Source organism: Sphaerodactylus townsendi, linkage group LG15, assembly GCF_021028975.2.
Source record: "Sphaerodactylus townsendi isolate TG3544 linkage group LG15, MPM_Stown_v2.3, whole genome shotgun sequence".
Classification (NCBI taxonomy): domain Eukaryota; kingdom Metazoa; phylum Chordata; class Lepidosauria; order Squamata; family Sphaerodactylidae; genus Sphaerodactylus; species Sphaerodactylus townsendi.
This window is the reverse complement of record NC_059439.1, coordinates 27,896,706-27,914,933: the sequence shown is the minus strand read 5'-3', so window position 1 is coordinate 27,914,933 and position 18,228 is coordinate 27,896,706. Positions and strand designations below refer to the sequence as shown.

General features: G+C 47.5%; 1 protein-coding gene across 1 annotated transcript in view; it reads left to right on the top strand.

Annotated features, from left to right (window-relative positions):
- Window positions 1-18,228, top strand: part of SYT5 (synaptotagmin 5) — a 46,386-nt gene that overhangs the window by 15,927 nt on the left and 12,231 nt on the right. Inside the window, exons 2-3 of the mRNA XM_048517179.1 lie at window positions 14,368-14,531; window positions 16,976-17,157. Of these exons, the coding sequence (XP_048373136.1) occupies window positions 14,492-14,531; window positions 16,976-17,157 (222 nt within the window). The 5' untranslated portion in view covers window positions 14,368-14,491. The remainder of the gene's footprint in view (window positions 1-14,367; window positions 14,532-16,975; window positions 17,158-18,228) is intronic.

The window sequence follows — 18,228 nt, the reverse complement described above, 5'->3', positions numbered from 1 at the left end:
CTGAAAGTGGATTGAAAGTGCATTATTTTGCATGTGCGGAAAGGGCCTTGGAAAGAACACTGCAAGAATTGGGCTTTGAACAGTCAGTGCTAAACCCATCTGTGACTGGCCTAAGAGGGCGGGGAAAGGTGGATGGGAGGAATATGGGAATGGAATATGGGGACAAGAATGGGGTGACTATGAAGAGGAATGTGAGGGAGTTGAAAGGAAAACCTGGTTCCAACAGCCAAGACTGGCGCAATTTCATCAGATCTCAGAAGCGAAGCAGGGTCGTCCCTGGCTAGCATTTGGAGGGGATATGATACCAAGGAATGCCTGAGTTTGCACAGAGGGAAGCAATGGCAAACCACCTCTGAATGTCTCCTGCACTGAAACCTTATGGCTGTGACTTACCAGTCTTTCCACCCCCAAAAGAAGGACGGAAGGGAGGAAGAGTTGGTTCTGGTGGGCTTTCCGGGCCGTGTGGCTGTGGTCTGGTGGATCTTGTTCCCTAACGTTTTGCCTGCATCTGTGGCTGGCATCTTCAGAGGCGTATCACAGAGTTATTCTTCGAAATCATCTCTTTGCACCAGCTTCATGGAAATCTTCCTCCTTCCCACCCTTTCCTCCTCCTTTGGAGTCCATCTGTTCCCTTCCCCCGCTCCAAAATATTAAAAAATAAAGCAAGACTCGAACGTATGGAGAACTATACCCCTGTAAGCAAATTAAATCTGCTTACTGAAACGCACCGGAATTATTGTCTCAATTTGCTTTTTCACATTGGGGGATTTGAAAGCAAGTGGTGGTGTCCTCAGCTTTAAACTCTTGTTTTGGAATCTGTTGGCTTTTTGAGCTCAGAGCCGCTTTCTTTGTCTTTGGTTGTTTGCCTGGCCATCCCTGTGTGTGGAGTACTCAACACACTTTGCAAACTACAAGCTTCCTCTATAAAATACTTGGGGTACCACACTCTGTACCATATGCTGTACTATGCTTAGAAACTGGTCAGAACCTACTTGAAACAAGAGCATGGCTGAATACATTCAAGTATTGGATCAAACTATATTGGATCAAACTCTGATGAGCGCAGTTTAACATATATTGTGCGCCCAGACCTATTTGCCTCCGAATGGTATCAACTTCTTAAATCAAAAATCTACTCTCTAGGTTTAATACTTGAAGATCTTTGTATGCTGTCACCCAGAGAGATTCTGCAAACCTTAAAAAGCAGACTTCTTGAACAGGAATACCATATCTTGTTGGGCCAAGCAAATAAATCATGCTCACCCCTTTCTGTTGGAATAGTACCAGAACAGGGGCACATAGCCAAATATCTTGAACTATTAACTGAACCCCAACAGAGATGGATTATTACAAGGGCCAGATGCAATACTTTTCCATCGGCCATTACAAAGGGTCACTACCTATCTATCCCTCTCTGACCACACTGTAAAAACCAAGTGGAGACTCTTGCTCACATTATACTTGACTGTCCGAGATATGTGGGTATTAGGAATTTCTCTCCTGGGCGGATCTTAGACAAATCTGAAAGAGATTCTGACAACTCTGTTGTGGAGCTTTTGTTAAATAACACAGAAGCCATGCTCTTGGAAAAAGTAGCAACATTTCTTTTACAAGTGACAGAATTTTCTAAGTAACGTCCAATGCTAGATACAGTTTATCTGTCTGTGTTTTGAATGTACTTTTGATTTGTACTTCAGAAATGTCTGTAATGCTCTGGAGCCTATTTTAATATGCCTAATAAAGGTTGTTGTATTGTTATTGTAACTACAAGCTTGCTTCTGGGCACAATTCAAATTAGTGGCTTGGAGTTGTACAGTCTGGGGCTGGAAAGATCCAACAGACTACTCCTCCTGGGCAACCCTGCCCCGTGGAGTAGTGTAGTGGTTAAGAGCAGGGGACTCTGGAGAACCAGGTTTGATTCCCCATTCCTCCACTGCTGGGTGACCTTGGGACAGTCACAGTTCTCCCAGAACTCTCTCGGCCTTGCAAGGTGTCTGTTGTAGGGATGGGAAGGGAAGGCATTGTACCCTGTTTCCCTGAAAATAAGGCCTACCCCGAAAATAAGCCCTAGCATGATTTTTCAGAATTTTTGAAGCATGCTTCAAATATAAGCCCTACTCCAAAAATAAGCCCTAGTCACAGATTCCCTGACGCAGCTGATCTGGTCATGTGGGGGGTGCAAAATCATGGGGAAAAAAATAAGACATCCCCTGAAAATAAGCCCTAGTGCATCTTTTGGAGCAAAAATTAATATAAGATCCTGTCTTATTTTCGGAGGAACACAGTAAGTAACTTTGAGACTGCTTACAATTGAGAAAAGTGAGATATAAATCCAAACTATTGGAAACCCATCTCTGGGTACTCTCAACTTTGGAGGTGGGGGTGGTGCTTGTGGGGAGAGGGTCTTTTCAGTGTCAACACCACTTTTAAGGAGCCCCCTCCCCATATACCACTGGCCTTGACATCAGCGGCTTTTAATAATAATTATGTTCTATCAGGCTGCAACTGATTCAGGGTGACTACAGGACTCCGGAATTTCTAAGGCCAGAAATGAACATAGGTGGTTTCCCATTCCAGTTTTTTCCAGCCTCATCCAGAGGTGGGATCCAGCAGGTTCTCACAGGTTCCCGAGAGTAGGTTACTAATTATTTGTGTGTGCCGAGAGGGGGTTACTAATTGGTGATTTTGCCACATGATTTTTGCCTTAGTTATGCCCTTCCTCTCAGCAGTAGCGCGCAGAACTTGAAGCAGTCTAGCAGGAGGTGCACCGGCATGCGTGGCAGCCTGCACCTGCATGCATTCGTTTCCCCCCCAAGGACTGGCGCAGCACCTGCGTCCTTGCTACAGCCCCACCCAAAAATGCCCTGCCCCCATCGTGCCCTGCCCAGCCCCATTGGTGCTACGCCACAGTTTGAATGCCACCACCATGGGAACCTGTTACTAAAATTTTTGGATCCCACGACTGGCCTCATTTTCCTTGTGTGTCTCTCCTCCAAGGACTAGTGGTGTCCGTCCCTGATTCACGTCCAGTCTAGGCTATTCAGGCTGCTCAATGTCTTTTAGGTTTTGTTTTTTTTCCTGGGCTTTTAATAGCGTCTGATGTATTTGACCAACAGTTTTCCACGCCTCTGCTCGTGTGTGTAATACATTCCTATGCTAAATTCTTGCCATATATTTTCAAATGAGTTGCCTTCGAAGCCTTGGGCCCAAAGGCAGGCTGGAAACATTAACGTTCAGTAAATGGAGACATTGTACCGCGTGCGCTAAACCGCAGTTATCTCTCGCTCGGCTCAACGACTCCGGCATACATCTCTTGTGCAAATGAGCCACTCTTTGTCGAACCCCCTTGCGAACGTTTTAATTCACGTTTTCGGAAAAGCTGCGGTGCTCTTTTTATACCCCGTGTGCATGCTCTCGGGCACGATATTTTTAGTAATGCTACACTAGTGCTGGGGAGGTGTGTCAGGGACAGCATGGGGGCAAAATGGGTGGGGCCTGCAGGGATTGTGGAGGAAATAAAAGAAAACTGCTTTCCCCTCCTCTGCCAGTGTGGGGTTCCAGGATTCCTACTGTGCGGTGGAGTGGGGATCCTAGCCCCACCCATTGAGGGCAACAGTTTGAATATTTAAATCATGATGACTCTAGGGCATAGGGGTCAAACTCGCGGCCCTCCAGATGTTATGGACTACAGTTCCCATCATCCCCTGGCAGCATGATGGGAACTGTAGTTCATAACATCTGGAGGGCCGTGAGTTTGACACTTGTGCTCTAGGGCAACCACCAATCACAATGGATATTTATTTATTTATTTGATTTGTATCTCAGATTCAAATTCAGAGACCTTTATCAGGCATACAAACCATCACGTGCCGAAAATTTCCAATTTACACTTGGAGGAACACTATTGCCCATCTTGTCAAACACGCATTAAAAATAGGGCCGCCGCTTCAGACATTTCGATATGAGGAGTGTTCAAGAACTTAGAAAAAATTTGTTTTACCTGGAAGAATCATGAATCCTGTCGGTAGCGAGGCAGTCAAATCAGTTCTGAGGTTGTTGTATTTTGGGCAATAGAGCAAGACATGGAAAAGTGAATCAACTACCATGTTTCCCCAAAAATAAGACAGTGTCTTATATTAATTTTTGCTCCCAAAGATGCGCTATGTCTTATTTTCAGGGGATGTCTTATTTTTCTGTGTTCTGTTTGTCGGGCATGCTTCCAAACAAAAACTTTGCGACGTCTTACTTTCGGGGGATGCCTTATATTTCGCACTTCAGCAAAACCTCTACTACGTCTTATTTTCAGGGGATGCCTTATATTCGGGGAAACAGGGTATATAAGGGCAAAACCAACAGCGACGCTCAATAGATTTGGATCTCACCCTATCCCCGCAGGGCTCAGGGCAGGTCACAATGTAATGTGTGTGATGCACAATTCTCCTTGCCACAGTCTCACACAAGTTCATGCGCTCTCCTCCTCCCTCCTGTGCGCACTGTTCCCTATCATGTCCTCTTAAGCAGCGCTGCACTCTTCTAATTCCTAACAGTGGGCCTCTTCTGCTTAGGATAGAATGACTCATGATTATTTACTTCCCATATTTCATCGCTCCGCAAATGCAAGATTTCATTTTTAGAAAAGAAACATCTTAGAACAAACACAATAGAGAAAAAAAATGCACGACTGAGGAAACCAATAGCAGACTTTTAAAATGATGAAGAAGAAGAGTTTGGATTTATATCCCGGCTTTCTCTCCTGGAAGGAGACTCAAAGGGACTTATTATCTCCTTTCCCTTGCCCCCCCCCCACAACAAACACCTTGTGAAACAGGTGAGGGTGAGAGAGTTCAGAGGGAACTGTGACTAGCCCAAGGTCACCCAGTAGGTTTCATGTGTAGGTGCAGGGAAACAAATCCAGTTCACCAGATAAGAGTCTGCCACTCGTGTGGAGAAGGTGGGAATCAAACCTGGTTCTCGAGCTCAGAGTCCACCTGCACTTAACCACTATATCACACTGAAAAGAACACAGCAGCATTGCGGGTTAATACTAACAGGTCAGTTGAACCACAGCTTGGAGACTAAACAGAAATGTCTCAACTGTGGGCAGGCCTATCTCATTCCCACCCTCTTAACTTCTCCAGTCATGTATGGCTGCATCAATACATGCTCCATAATTATAGGAGAAATAGGAAAGGAAAATAGAGAACAGCGCCCCCTACAGCCAGACTAGGATGTCTTTCCTTTCCTCTCTCCTCAAGTTTCCCTTTCGGCTCCATGCGCGGCAATCTCCCTGACATTTCTTTGGCTTCACGTGCATGCGTGTGTGCAGACACACTGGCGCATGTGGACGGCTGTGTGCTCTGGGAAGGAGTGAGTCACAAGTTGCGCTCAGTGGCAGGAGATGCTTGTGCAACATGACAGCCCGGAGCTCTCTGTGCTGTCTTCCTGCATGTCTCTTCCTATATGGAGAGAACCACAAGGGTCGCTGCAGCGGGAGGAAGGTGAGTGGAGAGATGGATTGCAGCATCCCTGGGATGAGAATGAGGTGTTCCTAGTGGAGACGAAGACGTTCTTATTGAGGAGCAGGGGGCTGTCTTGTGAGGTAGTGGAGAGGGAAAAGGATGGAAGGGATAGAGGGATTTCCCAGCATCTAATGAGCCAGGGTGGCATAGTGGTTAAGAGTGGCAATCTGAATGACCTGGGTTTGATTCCCCAGCCCTCCACATGAAGCCTGATGGGGGGCCTTGGACCATAGAATCATGGAATCATAGAGTTGGAAGAGACCCCAAGGGCCATCAAGTCCAACCCCCTGCAATGCAGGAGCACACAGTTAAAGCACTCCTGACAGATGGCCATCCAGCCTCTCTTTAAAAAACTCCAAAGAAGGAGAGGCCACCACACTCTGAGTTAGTGCATTCCACTGTCCTTACTGTCAGGAAGTTCTCTCTGACCTCTTTCAGCCCCCACTGAGGCAGAGGCGTAGCAAGGGGGAAAGCGCCCGGTTCTCTGGTGCATCCTCGGCCCGCCCCCCCTGGAACACCCCTGCCCCACCCCGAAATGCCCCCGCCATGCCCCTGCCATGCCCTCACCACACTCCCACAGGGGCGCCCCCCAGTGTGTCACACACTCCCCTGTCCCCTTGGAGCTACGCCTCTGCACTGAGGCAAGCAGTGGGAAACCACCTCTGAACACCTCTTGCCTTGAAAAGCCTGCGGGGTTGCCATAAGTCAGCTGTGACCTGACTTGATGGCACACACAACATCACCCCCTCTGGATCCTGTGGGAAAGGAGAGTTCTGTGGCTGCGGGGTTAGTAGGTTGACAGTGGGCAGCTTCTATTTGAGTACAACACACCGTGAAATGTCCAGATTTTCTGGTCGTTGCCAGACTGGGTCTGTGTACATGAGTGCTGTCCAGTTGCAGCCAATTTGTGGCAATTCCAGCACGGGGCTTTCAAAGCAAATGAGAAGCAGAGGTGGTTGGCTATTGCCTTCCTTTGCATAGTGTTGGTGGCGGTCTCCCTCCCTGCTTAGCTTCTGAAATCTGACATGGTAGGGCTATGCCACCTTCCCTCCTCCTGGGTGGGGTGGGGGCTGTCCATACATAGCTTTCCAGCTTATACCAGCCATTTGAGCAATAAAGCAAGAGGTCCCTGGGTTGACCCTGCCAGAAACTGCATGACTCAGTTTTAGGCAAAACAGCTTCATCTACCCACATGTGAAATTCAGGCATAGCAAAATTGCCTAACCTATCTACCTACCTACCTGCCTGCCTGCCTGCCTGCCTGCCTGCCTGCCTGCCTGCCTGCCTGCCTGCCTGCCTGCCTGCCTGCCTGCCTGCCTGCCTGCCTGCCTGCCTGCCTGCCTGCCTTCCTTCCTTCCTTCCTTCCTTCCTTCCTTCCTTCCTTCCTTCCTTCCTTCCTTCCTTCCTTCCTTCCTTCCTTCCTTCCTTCCTTCCTTCCTTCCTTCCTTCCTTCCTTCCTTCCTTCCTTCCTTCCTTCCTTCCTTCCTTCCTTCCTTCCTTCCTTCCTTCCTTCCTTTATTTGAATTTAATATACTGCCCTATCCCTGAAAGGCTCAGGGTGGTGTACAAATAAAACATCATCTAAAAATATAAATATGGTTTAAAACAACAGTAATATCCTAAAACATATCCCACAAACCCTTACGAAACCCTCCTAATAAACAATAATGGTCCTGATGGTATTAAGGACCCATGGGGGTAAAGAGGAGGAGGCTGGGGCACCCTCAGCGGCTGGTCTCTCCAAAGGCCCGGTGGAACAACTCAGTCTTACAGGCCCTGCGGAATTCCCCAAGGTCCCGCAGGGCCCGGACAGCTGGAGGGAGAGTGTTCCACCAGGCCGGCGCCAGAGCTGTAAAGGCCTTGGCTCGGGTGGAGGCCAGCCGCATCATTGAGGGGCCAGGGACCTCCAGTAAATTGGCCTCTGCTGAACGCAGAGGTCGAGTTGGGACATATGGGGTAATGCGGTCCCAAAGGTACGAGGGTCCCAGGCCTTACTAGTTGTTGTAAGGAGATGTATATAACGTTCTCTCTTGTATTCAAATTACATTCGTACTTAAAATGCTTACAAAAAGCAAAAAAAGGAAAAGAACAAAAACTATTAAAAGTACAACTGAACACGACACCCAATTTTATCTACCTAAAGTGTGAACAGTAACAATTAATACCACTTGCTCTTTAACTGCACACTTAAAATTCTAACTTAATAGCCATTGCTGATAATTAAAATACTTTTCTCTGTCAAGTCATATAACAACAACCCACTAATCCTCAAAACAGGTCAGCTTGAGAAGGGTGTGATCGAGTGGTTTACAGCAGGGAGACAACAATATGTCACACAGCCCCCCCCCCCCAAGGGCCATTGAGAACAGTAGGGGTGGGAAGGGGAGCACATCTGGGTTTCCTGGCCCCTCGTTTGTTGAAGACACCAAGTAGAACCTTGGCCTTTTGGCACCCAAAACACTAACAGCCAACTCAGAGCCTTCCAAACTGGGTGGAGATCCAGGTGTGGTCGTCATGTTGAAGAGCTGGTCCACCCCTGCATTAGAGCAAAGAGCTGAAAAGGACTGGAGCGATGGACTGTGGTGACTAGAAATGGTGCTGCTCAGTCTTTCTGTTCATAAGGAGTGGAGACAGAGTGAGTTGCCTTGTAGGATGTTTGTGGTGTCTGCTTTTGAATCCTGGGGCCATTCTGGCCTATTTGTCAAGAGATTAATGGGGACCGTCCAAGTTAGAGAAACATTCTGTCACTCTGATTTATAGAGACGCCAGCCAAGACACTATGGATAATCTGATGCTGGTGCTCCCGGCGGGGTGTGTGTGCGTGGTGTGTGTGTGGGGGAGAAGAACGGGGGTGGATCCTTTCTTCTTTGCACCCAGTTATTTGTTCCATCACCATTCTAAAAGTGACCAAAACAGAAACGTTTTGGGTGGTTTGTAGAGAGGTGTGTGTGTGTTTGGGGAGGGGGTCTACAGAGCAAAATTGGGGGAAGTGGTTGGCGTCATCTGAACCCTGGGAAGAGTGGCAGACAAGTGGATTAAAGCAGGAATATGGAGAATAGAGGGGAGTCCCTTCCCGGGTTCTCAGGTAGGGGAGGCGTAGCAAGAGAAGATGTTCCTAACATGGCAACCGAATGCTCTGGCCATGGTCCTGAAATGCTTCCTCTGGCCATGGTGCTGAAATGCTGGACCGCATTCCATGCTTTACGTGCCTGCCTGCCTTCCTGCTTATAGAGAAACCCCCACGGGGGACTGTTCACCCCTCCCTCCGCCTTAGCCAAGCTGTTGCTGTTCTGTCCATCAGCATCCAGGGAGATGCTCGGACCAATCAGAGGCAACTGCCAACGGTGAGGTGGATGCCCCCGACAGCTGCGTCTTCCTTCCCCTCCAAAGGCTAGATGAGGCAAGAGAGCATGTAACCAAATAGGGAGAGCTATGGGAAGCGGCAGGCTTTGTTTTGCATTGTGTGTGTGTGTGCGCGCTTGTGTGTGTGCACGCACAAAAAGAAACAGCAAGTGGAAAGGGAGAAGCATGGCGTCCACTTTAATAGGGCTCCCCCACATTCCCTTGGCTGATAGCCGGAGAGTCCTGGCTTTAGCTTAGACACAGAGCACAGCCTTTGCTACACCACACAGCCCAGAGAATCCAGCATAGGGTGGACAATTACATTTTTGGCCCGAGAGCTATGGCTGAGCCTGGTGCCGAAGAAAGAAACAGCTCAGGTATTCGGCTGAGAATTTTCAAAAGCTGGCCAAGACCCTGAGATGACCCCCTGACCTCCTTTGCTGCTGTCCATGGTGCTACTCAGTCCTTGAGCCTTTTAACAACTGGAAGAGGGAGATGATCATTAACTAACCCATGTTGGGATCCAGCCGGCTGCTGCTATGAACACACCTTGCAGTCTGAAGGGAAAGATCCTCCCGGCAAGATGTGCCCTCATAGTTTGCCCACCTCCTAGCTCCCATTTCCCACTCCCTCTCCCAAATCTCATCTCAAAACCTCAACCGCCCAACCTGAAGTCTCACTCAGCTCCTGAGCAGCGGAATATCCATTCGATGCTTTACTCAAGGACTCGTTTAACCCAAATACCTCCCTCCTCTCCCCTGGATTAATCCCACTTGATGCATTTTCGAATCAGTCATCCCATCCTCTCTCCACAGCCTTTTCTCTGCTTGGGTAAACAAGATGAGCCCTGTCCACCTCATTGCACAATGACTATGTGGCCTAGTTCTTGCTGAAGGGGGGTAAACCTATGTTTTGATTCAGGAGCTTGCATGGGGGGGGGGCGATGCTCACATGCTTTGGCACACATACATTCCTTCACGTCAAATTTATCATTTTTTGTAGGAAGCTCAACTATAGGGTCAGCCTAGAGTAGCTTGGCCATTAGGGCAACCAAAAAAGATAGGAGAGACTTGAATTCAAATTCTCCATCAGTCTTGAAGCTCATTGGAGTCATTGTTCTCTTTCAGTTGAGGCGACCTCTCAGGGCTGTTGTGAGGACCAAATGGTGGGGAGAACTGTCTAAGCCAAAGTAGGGAAAAATCTGGGGGATATATTACGCAGGTGAATATATATCTTGCAACAAGCTGTGCGGTAAAACCTGCAAATACCAACCAATAAGGGCAGGAGAAGCATTCAGAAGAAGAGTTTGGGTTTATACCCCACCTTTCTCTCCTGTAAGGAGACTTAAGGTGGCCTACAAGCTCCTTTCCATTCCTCTCCCCACAACAGACACTTTGTGAGGCAGGTGGGGCTGAGAGAGTTCTGAAAGAACTGTGACTGGCCCAAGGCCCCCCAGCAGGAATGTAGGAGTGCGGAAACACATCTGGTTCAGCAGATAAGCCTCTGCCACCCAGGTGGAGGAGTAGGGAATCAAACCCGTTTCTCCAGATTAGAATCCACCTGCTCTTAACCACTATACCATGCTGGCTCTCGAGGAAAAGGGAGAAGGTCATAAAGAATAGGTTTGCTGAATCTTGAATGCTCAGTGGCTAGCAAACAGATTTTCTCACGGCCGGAATCAACTGGCTGTTGTGAGTTTTCCGGGCCGTGTGGTCGGGGTCTGGCATGAATCTGGGCGAATTCAAGCATATTCGGGTCAAAATCGGCCGAATATGACCTGCCTGAATATGAACGAATCCGAATGCAAGGTATCCGGGCTTTTGGGGGGTATTTTTTGTGTTTTTTTCATGTGCCCCCATTCCCCACTGTTTCCAATGGGAGCTAACAGAAGATGGGGGCTACCCCTTTGAGGGTCCATAACTTCGGACCCCCTGAACCAAACCTCACCAAACTCGGGTGGTATCATCAGCTAGCTTATGCACCCCCTGCAGGCCAAAATGCACCCCTGCAGGCCAAAATGCAAAAGCACAAAAAAAAAATCAGACGGACCCGAATTTCTTGGGCGTACCCGAATATTCAGTTATATCCGAATATGTTATTTGTCTTATTCGGGCATGCAGATAATTTTATGCCTGAATAAATCTGAATTTTACAGAATTTTACCGAATTTCTAGGGTTTTGACCAAGCCTACCGGCCACAGTTCAAGCAAGCCCAAGCCAAGGATATCCCAATTCTCCCGTTCTTGAATGTGTGAGCAAACTGGCCTCAAGCCAGGATTATTTGTAGGGAAGGAAGATGAATGGAGCCAGAGAAGAGGCCCTCTAGCAGGAGACAAAAAACAATCAGTATAGTTGGGATAGGAATCTGGGAGAGCCGAGTTCAAATCCCAACTCTGCCATAGTAATCATAGACTAATATCTTTCATCTGGGTCAGTTACAAAAAAAATCCCACTGTGGTGAGAAAGCTTCCAAGTGCCCCAGAAGGCCAGGGGTATGAAACGATGACGCCCCCACAACAGGAAGTCAACGTCCATTTTGCAGTTTGTAATGACGTTATGATGTACTGATTAAGTTAGGTCAGATAACGCAAAACAGAGCTCCGTTTTCACCCAGCTCTGTTCAGGGACAGCTCCGCCTCTTGCCCGTCAGAGGACATCCAACCCTGCCAGATGCAAAGCAGGCAGAAGTTCTATTAGGGAGGCAAGCTGTACCCGGTTCGGCTCTATCCCCGAGAGACCAGCGAAAACTCACCTCCGGTTTTGCTAACACAATGAGACCACCTTTTCCAGTTGCAGTCAGAGGTTGGATGGGCCAAGCCTGAGGCAGACCCAAATTATTGTCACCCGGGATCCTTTCAGAGCTTCCCCAGTATGCTGTGATACTTTCTGCCGAAAATGTGAACCCACCTAATGCTGCTGACAATCCTAAATAAATTCCTAGTGAGGAACTCCCACTGAATTCAGCAGAACTGCTTTATGCCTATAAGCAGATTCCTCCTCAAGCATCCTCGCAGTATATGTTATGCTATGTCGCTGCTATTATTGTTTTATTGTGCTCTTATAAAATGTTATATTGTTAATTTGCCATTACTATGTTGTTGTTAAGAGATGCAATATTAATGTTTGTGATGCTGCTATTTTAGTTGATTAGTTGTGCTTAGCCTTAGCTGTTAACCTGATGGTACTATTGTTTATACTGAATTGCTGGTTTTGTATTCCTATGTCACTGTTTTCTTGCAATGTTGTTCACCGTCCTGAGCCCTCCGGGGGAGGGCGGTATACAAATCAAATATCAAATCGAATCAAATCAAATACATACCCTAAAGATTGTGTACCCTAAAGGTCCATTTAAAGACCTTTTCAAACTAGAAGACGGGGCTTTCTCCATATTCCCCAGCATTGGTTCTCATTTCCTTTTCACTTCTGGTGTTGTTGGTTTTGCTTGTGAGCCAAGTTGGACGAAGAGTTCTGTTGAACTTGAAAGCTTGCCCTCATTCCTCGGCAATGTCTTCATTGGTCCAAACGAAGGCAATGTACTCCTGTGGCTTATTCCTTGGCAACTGTCAACAGCTCGAGCTAATTTGCTCAAGAAGCCAGCAGGAACTGTGAAAATTAAATAGTCTATCTAGGGACAGATGGCAGAAAGAAGCTGAGTAAATTTGTCCCCAAAACTACTGGATCCATAAATACCCCCTGCGAAGAACAAATGGGCTTGAAAACCCATTCCTTTTCACATTCCAGTCGCTGTCCATTTTATTCTCTATTTTAAAGAGAAAGGGACTCAGAAGGCTTTTTCCTTGAAGCACCCACTAGTGAAAAGAAAAAAGAGGAAGGCCTGTAATTTTGTTCACATTCACTTGGGGATAAACGCGGTTGAACTGGGTGAGATTTTATCTTGAAAAGGGGTGCCTGCCGCTGCTGCGGCAGAGAGCCTGAGGGTGTAGAACAGGGGTCCCCAAACTACGGCCCGGGGGCCAAATGTGGCCCCCTGAAGGCATTTATCCGGCCCGCCAGGCATGGCGGCGATGGCTCCATTCATGTGCAGTGGGGGCTCGAGGGAGAGGAGGAACCGGCCCCAACGGCTGTTGATTGCAATTACATGATGGCACCCCCAAAATCTCCATGAATTTTCTTGGACTCCAGGGAGTTGGAAATCTTACATCGTGGCAACTCCTGCTCCAGCCTCTTCCTCCTCTCGGCTACCCCCCCCCCATTGTAGTATGTGTTGCTTCCCTCAGGCTTTCTGTTTCCGCCTTCTCACTCCCCATTGGCATCAGCCAGGCTGGTGAATCGCTCGCTGGCTGCTAGGGAGGAAGAACCCAGGAAGCATACCTGATCCTGGGTTAGATGGAATGCTTCATTTAGGAAAGTTCTGCTTTTTTTTTTTTACAGGGAAGGTATTCCCAAACCTCCCAACAATATTTAGGGGCCCACCCTGTTTTACCATGCATTTTTTGCTACTTTGGCCACTGTTCTAAAAATAGACCATGACAGAAAGGCTGAAAGGTGAAATCAGAGCATTTTACAATCCCATTTGTGCATAGGAATTTGTTTCATAAGCAGTTTTTTTTTAGTCCGGCCCTCCAACAGTCTGAGGGACAGTGAACTGGCCCCCGGTTTAAAAAGTTTGGGGACCCCTGGTGTAGAAGAAGAAGAGTTTGGATTTATACCCCCTTTCTCTCTTGCAGAAGACTCAAAGTGGCTTACAGTCTCTTTCTCCTCCTCTCAACAGAGACAGTTCCCCTGTGAGGTGGAGTTGGGGCTGAGAGAGCTCCGAAGAACTGTGCACTCTAATCTGGAGAACTGGGTTTGATTCCCCGCTCTGCCACTTGAGCTGTGGGGGCTTATCTGGTGAACCAGATTAGCTTGTGCGCTCCAACACATGTCAGCTGGGTGACCTTAGGCTAGTCACAGTTCTATGTAGCTCCCTCAGCCACGTCTGCCTCACAAGGTGTTTGCTATTAAAGAGGAGGTAAGAGGAGAAGGGAAATGAAAGGATTGTAAGCCCCTTTGAGTCTCCCTTTGCAAGGAGAAGAAAAGTGGGGGATCTCATCAACTCCCTCCTCCTCCTCTCCTCCCTCCCTCCTCCTCCCTCCTCCTCCTCCTCCTCCTCTTCTTCTTCTTCTTCTTCTTCTTCTTCTTCTTCTTCTTCTTCTTCTTCTTCTTCTTCTTCTTCTTCTTCTTCTTCTTCTTCTTCTTCTTCTTCTTCTTCTTCTTCTTCTTCTTCTCCTTCTCCTTCTCTTCTTCTCTTCTCCTTCTCCTCCTTCTCCTCCTCCTCTCTCTCTCTCTCTCTCTCTCTCTCTCTCTCTCTCTCTCTTTGTGGCCCTGCTAAATGGACGGGCATCATAACATGTTTGCGGAGCGAGTTCCAGTCTAGTGAATTTCCCCCTTAAACAGGAATGCTTTTTGAAAATGAACGATGATGGCTCTAATAGATTAAAACTGCTTGAATGCCCAGCTCTAATCTGAGCAAGCAAATCAGCTGTCTTTCTCTCTCACCTTACAGTCTGAACAATGAATGAGGCTCGGAGGTCAGCCATGGGTAGCTCGGAGGTGTGAACCCGCAGCCAGGTAGATCGCCCCTCAAAAGCGCAGCTAAGAAGCATCGCAAGGAGAACGTCTTCTCTGACATGAAGGACAAGTTCATGAACAAACTGGGCAAACTTCCAAGTAGGTAGAGCCGGGTTTTTCCCCAGTCCCTGGTTCCAGAGTACCGTATATACTCGTGTATAAGTCGACCCGCATATAAGTCGAGGTACCTAATTTTACCACAAAAAACTGGGAAAACTTATTGACTCGCGTATAAGTCGAGGGTGGGAAATGCAGCAGCTGCTGGTAAATTTCAAAAATAAAAATAGATGCCAATAAAATTACATCAATTGAGGCATCAGTAGGTTAAATGTTTTTGAATATTTATTTCAAAGAAAAACAGTAAACTGGCTCTGTAAATGGAAAAGAGGGTCAACAAGAACAATATGGTATCAACAATAACTTTTAAAAAAATTTTCAAAACCTTAGCTCAATCAGTAACCAAGCTAAAACACAAGAGTTAAAATCCTTCAAAACTGGATTCCTCATCATCATCTGTATGTCCAAATGTAACTCAACTTAGATTTTAAGAGGGATCTTATCAGAAATGGAAAATCTACTATTAGCCTTCATTGTAAACAATGGGGGATGGGGCACCCTTTTGGGGATCAATAACTTTGGATCCCCTGACCCAAACTTCACCAAACCTGGCTGGTATCATAAAGAGACTCTCCTGATGAGACCACCCAGGTTTGGTGAAGTTTGGTTCAGAGGGTCCAAAGTTATGGACCCTCAAAAGGGTAGCCCCATCTACTAATAGCGCCCCATTGAAATACAATGGGGGAATGGGGAACTTCTCCTTTGGGGGGTCCACATACCTTTGGACCCCCCTGCAGACCAAACTTCTCTACCTAAACTTGGCTTGGTAACATCCCAGAGATGTCTTCTAGGGGTACCCACCAAGAAAAATTTGGTGTCACTAGCATAAAAACTGCGCCCCCTGCTGGCCGGCAAAGTAAAAACACACACAAAAGTTTAATGGCCCGCATATCAGTCGAGGGGAGCTTTTTCAGCATTACAAATGTGCTGAAAAATTCGACTTATACATGAGTATATACGATATACATTTGGCCCCCACAAACTGGTTGAGATAGGATCCAATTGAACATCACGCAGAAGCATACAGTTGGCTTCATTCACCGGATCACTTAAATAAGCATTTCTTGTGACAAGAGTTTTTCTTTTCATGCAGAGAGATATACGGGTATTCCGAAATTCCTTTCAGGGGCAATGAAGGTGCTAATGAAGTCTTACCTTTTTAAAAAAGAGCCATTTCAGTCCTCCTGGCTGTGAAACTCTGCTTGAATTCAAGAAACATTCTCAGCAGGGGACCCCTAACCTTTCTGAGTCTACGGGCACATTTTGAATTCTGACACAGCTTAGTGCAGTAGTGGCGAACCTTTGGCACTCCAGATGTTATGGACTACAATTCCCATCAGCCCCTGCCAGCATGGCCAATTGGGAATTGAAACAGGGGCTGATGGGAATTGTAGTCCATAACATCTGGAGTGCCAAAGGTTCGCCACCACGGGCCTAGTGGCTCAGCCGCAAAATGGCTGCCACAAAATGGCTGCCCAAGGAGGCGAAGCCAGCCACAAAATGGTTGCCCCAGTTTAACTCTGACTACCCGATGCTGTGGTGGCAGCCACTGCCATTTAAAACAATTTGCACAGTCAATCAGATCTCCAATAGTCAGTCATAAGCCTTGCAGGGCCCTCCCTGCCCCCATGCACTTTCTAAAAACACTTGGCGGGTGCCAGAAAAGGTCTTGGTGGCCTCCGTGTCAAGGATCCCTGACAAAAGTTGGAAGACAGGTGTCTACCTATTAGTAAATAGACTGGCTTTGCAAGAGGGGTGGGACGGAATGAATGGACTAAAACACCAGAACCTTGGAAAATGGCTGTTTTTGAGTGGTCAAGTGTTTGCCCAGGGGAAGCAGGGCAAAAATCAATGCCGCATGTGTTAGAGGGCACCCAGAGATCTCTCCCTTGTCCCCTCTCCCCTGTGGAAGTCTGGCTCCTATCCATAGCCTCCAAGATAGCGCTGCATCAGTACCTAGTATCAGTGGTGGGATCCAAAAATTTTAGTAACAGGTTCCCATGGTGGTGGGATTCAAACTGTGCCGTAGTGCCAATGGGGCTGGGCGGGGCACAATGGGGGTGGGGCATTCCGGGGCGGGGCATTCCTGGGCGGGGGGGAGCTGCTTGGCAAGGGGCCTTGGCTTCGCTGTGCCGTTCCTTGGTAGCGGGGAAGCGAATGCACACAGGCGCGAGAGCTGCCACCTGCGCCGCGTGGTGCACCTCCTGCTAGACTGCTTCAAGTTTTGTGCGCTACTGCTGAGAGGAGGGGCGTAACTAAGGCAAACATCACGTGGCAAAATCACCAATTAGTAGCCCCCTCTTGGCACACACAAATAATTAGTAACCTACTCTCGGGAACCTGTGAGAACGTGCTGGATCCCACCTCTGACCCCACTGCAGACTCAGCTGCCTCCCCTCTCCCATAACTCTTCTGCTCTGCTTCAGTCCCGCCCTGGGCTTTGGCCTCCATCCTCATCGTCGTCGCCCTCCTCCTCCTCTGCTGCTGCTTCTGCGCCTGCAAGAAATGCTGCGGCAAAAAGAAGAAAGGGAAGAAAGGGAAAGACAAAGTGAAGGCCCAGATCAACATGAAGGAGGTGAAGGAGCTGGGCAAGAGCTACATTGATAAGGTGAGACACTGGCGGTTCTCCTGACAGACCCAACACAAACGTTTTCCCGGAAAGGGGGATGCTACGAAAAGCCTCGCAGTGAGTGTTGCCTGTTGTGGCCCTTGGGAGTGGAGTGGCCAACGTTTCCTGTAGTTGTCATCAGTAGTTTCCTGGAGTCTTTGGGATGCCCAGGATGAAAGTAGGTAGGGCAAAGTCTTCCCCCTGTTGCTCCTCCTAAGGCCTCTTCCGCACAGGCAGAATAATGCACTTTCAATCCACTTTCACAAGTGTTTGCAAGTTGATTTTGCTATTCTGCGCAGTAAAAACCAGCTGCAAAGTGGAGTGAAAGCACATTATTCTGCATGTGCGGAAGAGGCCTAAAAAATGAGTATCCTGGCGTGTAATGCATCTGAATATGGAGGGTCCACCCTAGTTCATAGTCACTGATAGACTACGGCCCCTTCCGCACATGCAAAATAATGTGTTTTCAAACCATTTTCACAATGGTTTGCAAGTGGATTTTGCTATTCCGCACAGCTTCAAAGAGCACTGAAAACAGTTTGCAAGTGCATTATTCTACATGTGCGGAATGAGCCCAAGGTTGCTTCTACATGGACAATTATGCAGCGTCTTCTCGATAACATGCTCCGATGAAGTGATTCATTAATATACTCATCTGACTACAGGCCTTAATGTTATATTTTGAGAAAACACTTTAATGATGTTATTTCTATTGTTGCTATTATTAAATAAGTTTGCATATATGAATTAATAGTTCAATTGAATGATCAGTAGGTGCCCGTAACGATTATAAGCACATAATAAATTTATAGACAGGTTTAGGGAGATAATAGTTACAAAACCAACTGATTGATACATCTACTTTTTAATCAGTTGCAAAGTGAATTGAAATCTGCTTCAAAAAGAGGGGGACCACTTGACACGAATGGATTCTGGAATTTGTGTAGGTGTCGGCAGTGATTAAAGTTTGTGTCTTAAAATGCCTGAGACAGGGTTGTACAGTGGTTAGAGCACCACTCCAAGGAGTGCGATCATCCAGGTTTAAATCCCCATCCAACCTTGAAGCTCACT